This window comes from Ambystoma mexicanum, chromosome 12 (assembly GCF_040938575.1).
Source record: "Ambystoma mexicanum isolate Mex_15411 chromosome 12, UKY_AmexF1_1, whole genome shotgun sequence".
Classification (NCBI taxonomy): domain Eukaryota; kingdom Metazoa; phylum Chordata; class Amphibia; order Caudata; family Ambystomatidae; genus Ambystoma; species Ambystoma mexicanum.
Genome location: NC_090936.1, coordinates 904,477,855 through 904,488,448, shown reverse-complemented (window position 1 = coordinate 904,488,448; position 10,594 = coordinate 904,477,855). Strand labels below are relative to the sequence as shown.

Genomic DNA, 10,594 nt, shown 5'->3' with positions numbered 1-10,594 from the left:
GCTGACTAGTGTCTCCAAGTGCTGTGGGGCTCTGTGTCTATGCGTTAATATTAATGTTATAAATGCTATAAAAAAGAGAGCTTTAGCAAGCAGGTTGTTATGCCTTGACTGACACAACTGCATAGTTGGCGTTCTGTGAAACAAATAGCAGTAAAGCAGAGGCGAACGTCCAATAACTAGAACTGATCTTCCGGTCAGTGTTTTAACATATGCCAAACAACACAGTGTCCTTCAATTTGCATGAAAAATAAGTTGTAATTGAATATTCAAACGATAGAAATCCACAGAAAGTTAAAGCAATCATAAAAATAATATATCAAAACATTCATAAAAAAAGAAATATGTCTGTATTCCATTGCATCTGTGTGCATGTTTCTTGTTCTTGATTGAACATTTTTCACTGTGTCAGTATTTTTGAGGCTGCAACATAATGTCTGCAGCTTGTTATCAAAGCATACATACTTGGATTAAGATTAAAGAGGCATGATTGGAAATCAACATACTCCAGTCATTTAAGTCATGTCATTGTTATTACCACATACACATTTTGGCATTTTCGAAACATTTGAAGCCAGTGCTATCTGATGCACAGCAGCCGGTTATGAGATTGGCACATTTCCCATAATCCTTCCTGATGATAATAGAGAGCACAAATACTGCGTGTAACTCTTTGAAACAAAATCGTCTTCATTGAGGAATGTGTTGTTCAAAATGGTTCTTTTGGATTCAAAATTGTTCGACATTTTGTACACTTGACTTGTATTGCCGATGGTGACCAATTGCCTTGTCTAGCCATACCAGTTTCCACCGTCAGTAATGAGTACTTTTGAAATTGGTTTCCAAATGCTTGTCAAATTAACATGTTTCAGCCATGATTTTATCCGTACAGGACATCTCAAGATATCAACTAGTATTAAGCACCAACTACCTCTTTCAGGATTTGAGGGGAGAAAATGACATACAGTAAGGCCCTGATTCATGGAATTATTTGCGTGTAAAATAGAGATTTGCATGCTATTCTGCCAGCAAAATCCTGTTTGACGAATTGGGGTTTGTGGGCAGAATGACACGCAAATCCCTGTTTCACACGCAAATAATTCTACGAATCGTGTTAATTCCATAATAGAACATGTTCTATCAGTTTTACCAGAATTGCACTATGCATTAGTATGTGACGAATCTGATACCTTAAGAAAAGTTGCATCCGGGAGGCTCCTCTCAAGCTGGGACAAATTATTTGTCATGCGAATACTTATATTCAGGACACTTTTTTTTTTACCTTATGATCAGAAGTCAAGTGTGCAATTTTCTTGAACAACAATATTTAATCTCATTTAGGTTCACGTGAAATAGGTGTCCCACTAATACACAGTGTGTGTCTGTAATATCAGTACTATGAAAAATATAATTTCATCATTAGTGTCCAAGTCATGGGCATCCAACACAGTTTAATGAACAATCTGACTGCAGAATTGACTGCCATGTATGGTCTCGTTTTAAAAACGTCTATAAGTCTATTGTTATCCTTCCGTCATTCCACGTTAACCTCTTCCTTCAGTCCCGTCCTTGCAACATTGATTGTCATGAATGTCCTTTGTGCTTTCTCGCGGTGCCCATTCTTGATGTCACAGGAATTCAAATACAAAACCTTGACACAAGTCAACATGCTGGAATACTGGGAAGGACCAAACAATCATGCACAACGTACGTTTCGAAGATTGCTCAATTGACAGACACAGACATGCACAATGTATTACAGAATTTCCTTCAATGTGGCATGGTCTGAAATCCACGCTTTCATTGCGACTGTCTTTTTATGAAAACGTTTCTGTAGATTTGAAAAAGAGCTGAGTGCAAAAATAGAGGCAATCGGTGCCTTGTCTTTGCTGATTGCAAACATTCCGTAGTAAACATCCTTGTTTGTACAAACAAGACAACTTGCCCCCGAGAACCTCTTGATAAAGAGTCTGAAAGCGGTCCAGATTTACTGCTTTAGGGCTTTCCGGAGCCACAGGAAAAGTTCCTCCTTGTAAAGCATCTGCCACCGCACATTGGCTTCTACCGTTTCCACAGCTCGAGAGAAAGGAGCCGCAACTGCCCCGCCTCCGTGCACTCTTATGAAGGTCTTCAGCTGCAAAGAAAAGAAAGTGGCATTTGTAAATAAGAGCGTGACTTTATTTAGAGGTTCAATCATGTAAGACAACTGTTTAACAAACCTTGCAAAAAATCGTGCTAGGTAGTGGCACTGGTTTATCATTCACAAAGCGGTAGTGGAAGTGACGTTGCACAATCTTTGGAACTTTAAAAGACCTGCAGCGTCATAACAGAAACTTACCAGACGCCCAGACAGACTATAACACATCTTGCCAGTCAGAAAAGCCTGATGTGTGTGGTAACAAAGACAATTCGACTTTGCCTGGTTGGGTGGGTAGAAGGGTAAACGAGTAGCACTGCGTGGTGTTCACTCCAAGAGATGGCCTCTCTCACATCCTCGGTGTGGGGGTCCACAGTTAGATTTTCTCCATGAGCAACATGCCTGGAGATGTCAAATCCGCTATAGAAGCTATTGGTGCCTCTGGGGGCTCCTGATTTCAATATCATCATACTTAATTGATTGATTAGAAATCAGTAAATACATCTTTAAAATGAATTAACCCCCTCCCATACACAAATATAAAACAAAATGCACAACTGTTTAAAGAAACACATCAGAGGAGGGGTTTACAGATACCCCTCCTCTCCCCTCTCCATCTGTGCTTGCTGACCCTCCTTTAGCCACCCCCCACTATCCTTCTTGTCCTTTCTTCTTTTCTCCCCTGACAAGGTCGCTAGACAAGTCCGATCTATGAAAGCCTCGTCACAACAGGTTCATCCCTGTTCCTCTAAAACATCAAGGACCACATTGACACCCTCGCTCCGGCCCTTGCTGATATTTACAACCACTCCTTTGCCTCGGGATCCTCCCCCTCCCCTCTGAAGCACTCCTTTGTGCATCCTCTTCTCAGGAAACCCACAGCTGATCCTTCTTGTCCAGCTAACGATCACCCAATTTCCATTACTCTCTTTCTGGGCAAACTCATGGAAAAGTTGGCCATCTCTCAGCTTAACCTTCATTCCAATTTTGTTGGCTGTCTCCATGACCACCAGTCTGGCTTCAGAGCTGGCAGAAGCATGGAAACTTCTCTCCTGAACATCCATGAAGATCTGCTCTCCAACCTTGACTCTAACATTCCCTCTGTCCTCATCCTCCTCAATCTCTCTTCTGCCTTCGACACGGTCAACCATACCATCCTGCTCAACCGTCTCCGTGAAAACCTGGGTATCACTGATCAGGCGCTGGCCTGGCTGACTTCTTTCCTCTCAGATCGACCATCCCAGGTCCAACTTGGGTCCTTCCTTTCATCTATCTTCCTCTCTACCTGTGGTGTTCCCCTGGGGTCTAACCTCTCGCCCTGGCTTTTCAACCAATATCTGGCAACTCTCGCCCACTGCATTGCCACTTTCTTCTCAAATTTCCAGTGCTACGCTGATGACACTCAACTAATTTTCAGGCTGTCTTCTGCCACCTCCGCTCCCTCTCTCATCTCTGATTGCCTAACTGCCATTCAAGATTGGTGTGCCGCCAATGATCTTTGTCTGAATGCCATCAAGACGGAGATCCTCCTCATCAGGACACCTTCACCATCCTTTACCCTCACTCTCTGGCCGACCTCCTACCCCCACCTGCAAGGCTAAGAACCTCGGGTCATCTTTGACTCCACCCTTTCCTTCTCCGCCCACATCTCTGAGGTCTCTAAAAGTCAAATTTCCTACTGCGCCTCCTCAGAGGTACTCTGCCTTTCCTCTCCTTCCCCCAGAAGCTCATGGTATCCCAAGCTCGGGTTCTCTCTAGGTTGGACTAATGTAACAGCCTCTTTCTAAATCTACCTGCCTCTACTCTCCGCCCTCTGCAACTAATCCAGAACAGGACTGCGAGATTTGTCCTTGGCCTCAAGCCCTGGGATCATATCTGTCCAGCCCTGAAATCTCTCCATTGGCTCTCAGTGGATGCACGGATTAAATTAAAAAACCTCTGCATTGTCCACAAGGCTTTCTGGGGCCTGGATCCAAAATACCTTCAGCTATCCCTCCACAAATACCTCCCCTCTCAAGGTCATCACTCCTCTACCTCCAACTCCCTCATGGTCAGTCGTTTTTAAAAGAAACGAGCTGGGGGTAGATCTCTGTCTTCGGCTGGTGCCTCTCTCTGGAAGAGCCTCCCTGCCACTCTAAAACTTGAGGAGAACCATCTACAGTTCCAGAAGCACCTCAAGACCTTCCTCTTTTCTTCTGCCTTTGCTCCCCCTCTCCGCTGCTGATCTGTTCTCTCTTGGCACCGTGCACCTGGCCACCCTCTAGCCTCCAGGCCCAAGTACCTGCTCACCATACCACACTCCTGCACTGCCTCCGGGCCACCCCTTGCACTGGGGTCTGTATCTGTACCCATACACCCCCCCCTTTTCTTCCTGCACTTATCAGACCTACCTTGTCTGCTGCCTTAAACCAAGCACTTGCAAATTGCTGGCTGCACTACCACTGTGTGTTGCCTTTATTATTTATTTATTGTGTGTTTATCTGTTTCTCCTCTGCTTCGCAATTTCCACTTCTCCCCCCTTCCATGCACATTTCCCCTCCCCCTCTCCCATGCACTTGCACGTTCTCAATGCCACTGGGCCTAGTAAGATCGCTGTGTATGAGCGTGATAGAAATAAAATATCAATATCAATATCAAAACTTAAGAATTGATTGATAGAAATCTACAACATCCTAAACATAAGACTTAGCACAGATACCATGAAAAGCTTATGGTAAATCCCATGCACATATATCCTGTAAGAGCTGATCAAAGAATCATACCTTCATTTATGGATCTCAGAAGCTGGTGGAGTTACCTTCAAAATATGATGTTCCATGTATAGGTCCCATTAGACATATACCCTATAGAGGAAGTTCACTACCATAAGGTCTCATTAGGGTCACAAACCATTAATAAATACGACATTGCAATCACAATGTACCTTATAAAAAGCCTGAAAATGTAAGCTTTAAAGAATATGCACCTCAAACTACTTTAGAAGAAGCAAAAGAACAAAACAAGTGGAATTGTTTTTTGTGTGCTCTAAGGTAGTGGCAAGTCAATTGTTCAGGTATATGATATGATATAAGTCATTTATAACGTGCCTGTGCACAAGTGTTTCTAGGCGCGAAAAAACAAGGAGGGGAAACAGGAGGAGGAGGGAACAAAGATCTTACTAGGCCTTGTGTCAGTTAGATCGCACAAGTGCGGGGAAGAGGGAGGGGAGAAGATCCGGGGGTTGGAGGGTGGGGTTGAGAAGTGCTACCGGAGGGTGGCTCATAAGTGCAGAGAGAAGGGACTGTAGGGTTGCAGATACAGACCCTTAAGTACTGGGGGAGCCCAGAGGCAGTGGAAGGGCAGCTGGACATTCAGGAGCCTGGGCCCAAGTTCAGTGGGCGCCAGGTGACCAGTGTGCGGAGCGGTCTGGGACATCAGCAGGGGAGAGGAAGAGAGAAAGTGGAATCGAAAAGGAAGGTCTTGAGCTGCTTCCGGAACTGGAGGTGGTTCTGCTCAAGATTGAGAGAGGCAGGGAAGCTGTTCCAGATGGAGGTCAAAGCCAAGGAGAGAGATCTGCCCCCAACTCTCTGCTTGGAGTAGCGTCTGACCCTCAGAGAGTTGGACGTGGATGAGCACAGAGCGCGAGAAGGAACATGTTTAGGAAGAGAAAGCTTGAGCTACAGCAGTCCCAGGCTCCAGAAAGCCTTGTGGACAATGCAGAGTGTCTTGAACTTGATCCTTGCAGCCACAGGGATCCAGTGAAGAGATTTCAGAGCTGGATAGATATAATCCCTGGGCTTGAGGCCAAGGACAAGTATTGAAGTCCTGTTCTGGATAAGTTGTAAATGTTGAAGAGTACAGACTGCATATTTAGAAAGAGGCTCTTGCAATAGTGCAGCATGGAAAGGATCAGGGCCCTGGAAACAGTGATCTACTGGGGGGAAGTGAAAAAAGCCAGAATAGCTCTGAGGAGGTGCAGCTGATCGTGTGACTTTTTAGAGACATTAGCGATGTCAGGAGAGGAGGAGAGGGTGGAGTCGAAAATGACATCAAGATTCTAGCCTCACAGGAAGGAGCTGGAAGAGGGCCCAGGGTGGGCAGCCAGAGAGAGAGAGGAAAAGAGAGGGAACTCCATGAGGGCCTTTTTTGCTGGTAGGGTGCCTGGCTCACCTCCACCTCACCTCCAGCTCTTAGCTGGCGCAAACCCATATTTGGCCGATCTGGGAAAATCCATGAATATCAGCACTTTTTACCGGACTCAGATTGAGGCCGTTTGTCCCTTCCCGACGAAAGGTTTTATGAAGTCCACATCATAGCAGTGCTTGTCAGTCAACGTGTTCACTTTACATGTTCTTTAGGACGCACGTGTTGTATCAGCACAAATAGAAACATGGAATTCATTTGTGTTCTTTCAAGTTTGCTTTGCTATGAGGCAACACGAGAACAGCCTTTGCAACTGCATTCAGAAGTGGAATCTGAATGTTACTAGTTACAGGACTTCTCATTTTAGACATTAATTACTGTAACCGGGGTACTCGATCGATTGGCAACTGTACCTCCTTTAGTCTGTCTACCTCACCTGCATCCAAAGTTTTGGGGAATGGCATCACCATTGCTTCCAGAAATTCATCATCAGCGCTTTGCCTCTGAATGGGATCAAGGAAGCAAGCATTCTATAGGGTTTGGTCTTCCCAAGGAAGTTCTGACATCTGAATACAGCCCAGATGCATAGTTGAAGGTAACACATCTCCATATTGCTTGATGAATTGCTTAGAGACACACACAATGACAATCTTTTGGGGGTTGCCAGCATCTCCTGTGCTCCTTGTGATCTTGGAAAATGTGCATGATCACCTTCTGCTCGCCCCATTACGCTTGTAAAATTCCCAACGCCCCGATTGCCAGATAAACAGCAGTTAACAAGCAAGCAAGTAACTGAGGGAGAATGAATACAAAAAGGCACTACTATTGCATCGGGAAAACCAAATGTGTTATTCCATTATTAAATAGATTATTAATCTAAACTCCTCCATAAAAATGATCAAAATAATACACAATGCACTAATTTCATTACATGCAATTTAAGAAATGTACTTTACAATTGTTATTACTGCTAAATGTTCTTAATAACAAAACAAAAGACAGTATTGATCATTAACTAACAGCTGGCAAAATGGTTTAATGTTTCCAATCGTAGGCTCCCACCTATGTAGGTGCCTAAATCGGAAGGAGGGCACACAAAGAATAAAGGACATGCGGCCAATAGGTGGAGCATGGTGGAGTGAGGAGGATCGAGAAAGGCTTTGCAGCAGTGAGATATTCAGGATGTCACTGTGGCCAGATGTTAAATTGCATGTTTGTCTTGCCCTGGTCACGGAAAGGGTGTACAGCTCCCTGCCCTCAGGCCAGGGAAAATCCATATGTGAGCCAACCACTACCACCCTCCCAGACCAGCTGCAAAGGAAGGGGTGCACTACAATCTGAACATAAAATCAATGTTAACAGAATATGGGATACACCCTGCATTCTTACCTCCTGTCCATGAGACATATGGCCCTCACTATGACTTTGCTGGTTCTGAAAAAATGCTGGTAATTCCAGCACTAGAATTTTTTCCGAGCCAGAAAAACAGAAGTTTTCCGGTGGGGACCACGGATCTCAACGCAGGCCTGCCCTGCTGGTAGATCAGGCCCCTATCACAAAATAAATGCCTGAATCACCGGAAATGGTTATACCGGTGCCATTGATTCAGGCAATCCCATCCCATGGAGTCCTGTGGGAATCCATCGAATGGGAAATTACCGTTGTCCCGGCTGCCCGTAATATCCCTGTAATCCCGGGATATCGGGTGACAGAGACAGTAGGGCCAGTTTGCAATCCCGCCGGAATTACAGGGGGGACAAGCAAACTCATAATGAGGGCCATAGACTTCAAGGTGAATTATTTACGGGACCCAAAAGGGAAGACTCTTTATAAAAACACATAAAGCCCAATATCCCATTAAACAGGTCATCCATATCATAAAACCCTCTTCTCATTCCCGCTGGTGTGAGTTCTTTAAAAGGGATCTGCCCGTCAGCCCACCCTACCTTAGAAGGGTCAAACGGATACTCATAGGCTGGACCTGATGAAACAGACCCATAACCTCTACCTGGCATTAACCTCTGTATAGGGGAGACAGTAGAAGGCCCCAATAAGTGGCCTCTGCAGGTTGATGCTTCTGGCACCTGCCTCATATCAGGGTACCAAGAACACCCTTTTTTCTCTTAACACTTTACTTACCCAGCACTATATCCATACGTCTACATAACCCCCTACCAGACTCTAATTTCCCTACTTAAGTAGTAAGATGCACTATAACTAATAACTATTACCATACATTACTATAACTATAAACATACACCTACATGTAAATGTAAATTGAATACAAACAAACACATATAAATACATATTATGTCATGTAGGGGGGACTGCTGCAGCCAGTCATAACTTTGCAGCACCTGTATGTGCTGTCTCTGGTGGATGGAGAGGAGTCTGACCCTAATGGATAATATGGGCTGTTTGCTCCATTCAGAGCTCTACCTGCACTTGCTGTTCTTCTGGGTTGGCCTTGTCGATTACATGGGGCCACCTGCTCTCACCACATGCCTCGCAGCCAACTCAATTCTTCTTTGGCAGCCCGATGCCCTGGGGTGCCCCCAAAGACACCACCACGGCTGCAGTGCCTGAGAACGTCTTTGCATCAGCCCTGTCAGTGAAGTGGGGCTGCAGTACTCACCACCATGTGCCCCAGCTCAGACATCCATCACCAGCATTGCTCTTCCCCATGACTGATGCTTTTCCAACTTGACCCACCCCCTCAATTAACTGTGCATATGAGGAGCAAGACCTGTCATATGGTGTGCCGGAGTTCCCTCCACCTTCACCAAGGGTGGCGGGGTTAGCATGGCCTCGGACTTCCATTCAACTTTGCCACAAGAATGCAATGGCCCAGGACTTGCTTTCTCTTCACTGCCCCCATGATGAGGCAGGGCAGTCTTATGCTGCCTCTTCCCGTTCTTCACCTCCGGGCTACATCTGGCATACATGGGGCAGGATTACATATTCTTCAGGGCCTGCACCAACTGACCCCAGGATGGACCATCAGGGGTCAGAGTAGCATCACGCTGTTTGGGCTGTATGGCGCTTCCTCCCTTCCTGGACCACCCCATGCACTCGGTTTGAGTGTGTTTGTTGCTTGGGCCTGTCCAGTCTGGCCCACAGCAGACAACGGGTCACCCCACACACGTGGCACGGTTGTCAATGGCTATGAGGCTCTGGGCAGCCACTTGAGGCCATGGCCCCTCAGAGAACGAACATGTCGTGCCTCCTTCTTTTTACTTTCTACTTTTCTATCTTTTTATTTACTTTTCTATAATTTCAATGGTTTCTTTTAGAATCCTTTCTCCTTTCCTGGGCAGTAGAGCTCTGTCCATTGTTCTTTTTTTTTAAGATTCCATCCAGTCCCATGGTTGGCTGCATGGTTGACTCCAGGTAAGTAACACAAACAGTATTTATTTTCCTACACCCTGCATCTTTATTTCTAAATTTCCTTCAGGGTATAAATATTCAACCATGCCTAGCTGGGTCCAATTTGGGCCACAGGTTACACATTGACGGCTGATGTAATAATCCTAGCTGCTGTTGTGTTGTGCCTTCTGCATGTTGCAGTGGGCACTAGATGCGGGCAACATTGTTAGATTCTGCTCCACCAGCTGCAAAAGCGAAATCTGTCAGATTTTGATCTGCTTCACCCCACTCCACCATTCTGCCACACCCACAGATTTGACCAAAATGTCTGTGCTACAAAATGCGAAATCATTGCTGCCGGGCACCAGATTCCCTTTCCCTTACATCGAGCCTGTTGATGCAAAGGACAATATTTGCTGCTGCAGTTTCACACACATGCACTCCACATTTCGTTTTCTGTTTGGACGTGCTGTTTCTCACATGTGTTCCTCCCATATTTCGAGAGGGCACACGTTTCACATTAGCGCAAACACGCACCTCTATCTATTTAGGTTTCGGCACGGTGTGTGAGCAGTGTGTCTTGTGGAGGTATGGAGTCAAGACTCTGAACTTTTCTGCTCCTGCAACGTGGTTTTTGCTGCTTGCCTATAGTACTGGTAAAGGAGACTCTGCCCAGTCCTATTTATGTTACAACTAAATCCAGTGACACTTCCTTTAAAAACACTGCACATGCGCGGAGCACTGTGTGGTGTGCGAGCAGTGTTTCTTATGGAGGTGTGGAGTCAAGACTCTGAACTTTTCTGCTCCTGCAATGTGGTTTCTGCTGCTTGCCTGTAGTACTGGTAAAGGAGACTCTGTCCAGTCCTATTTCTCTTACAACTAAATCCAGGGATGCTTCCTTCAAATACACTGCGCATGCGCAGAGCACTGCACAGTGTGCAAGCAGTGTGTCCGTGGAGGTGTGGAGTCAAG

General features: G+C 45.6%; 1 protein-coding gene across 1 annotated transcript in view; it reads right to left on the bottom strand.

Annotated features, from left to right (window-relative positions):
* Positions 1 to 1,305: 1,305 nt before the first annotated feature.
* Positions 1,306 to 10,594, bottom strand: part of TRHDE (thyrotropin releasing hormone degrading enzyme) — a 3,000,980-nt gene continuing 2,991,691 nt past the window's right edge. Inside the window, exon 19 of the mRNA XM_069629390.1 lies at positions 1,306 to 2,131. Coding sequence (XP_069485491.1) covers positions 1,985 to 2,131 — 147 coding nt within the window. The 3' untranslated portion in view covers positions 1,306 to 1,984. The remainder of the gene's footprint in view (positions 2,132 to 10,594) is intronic.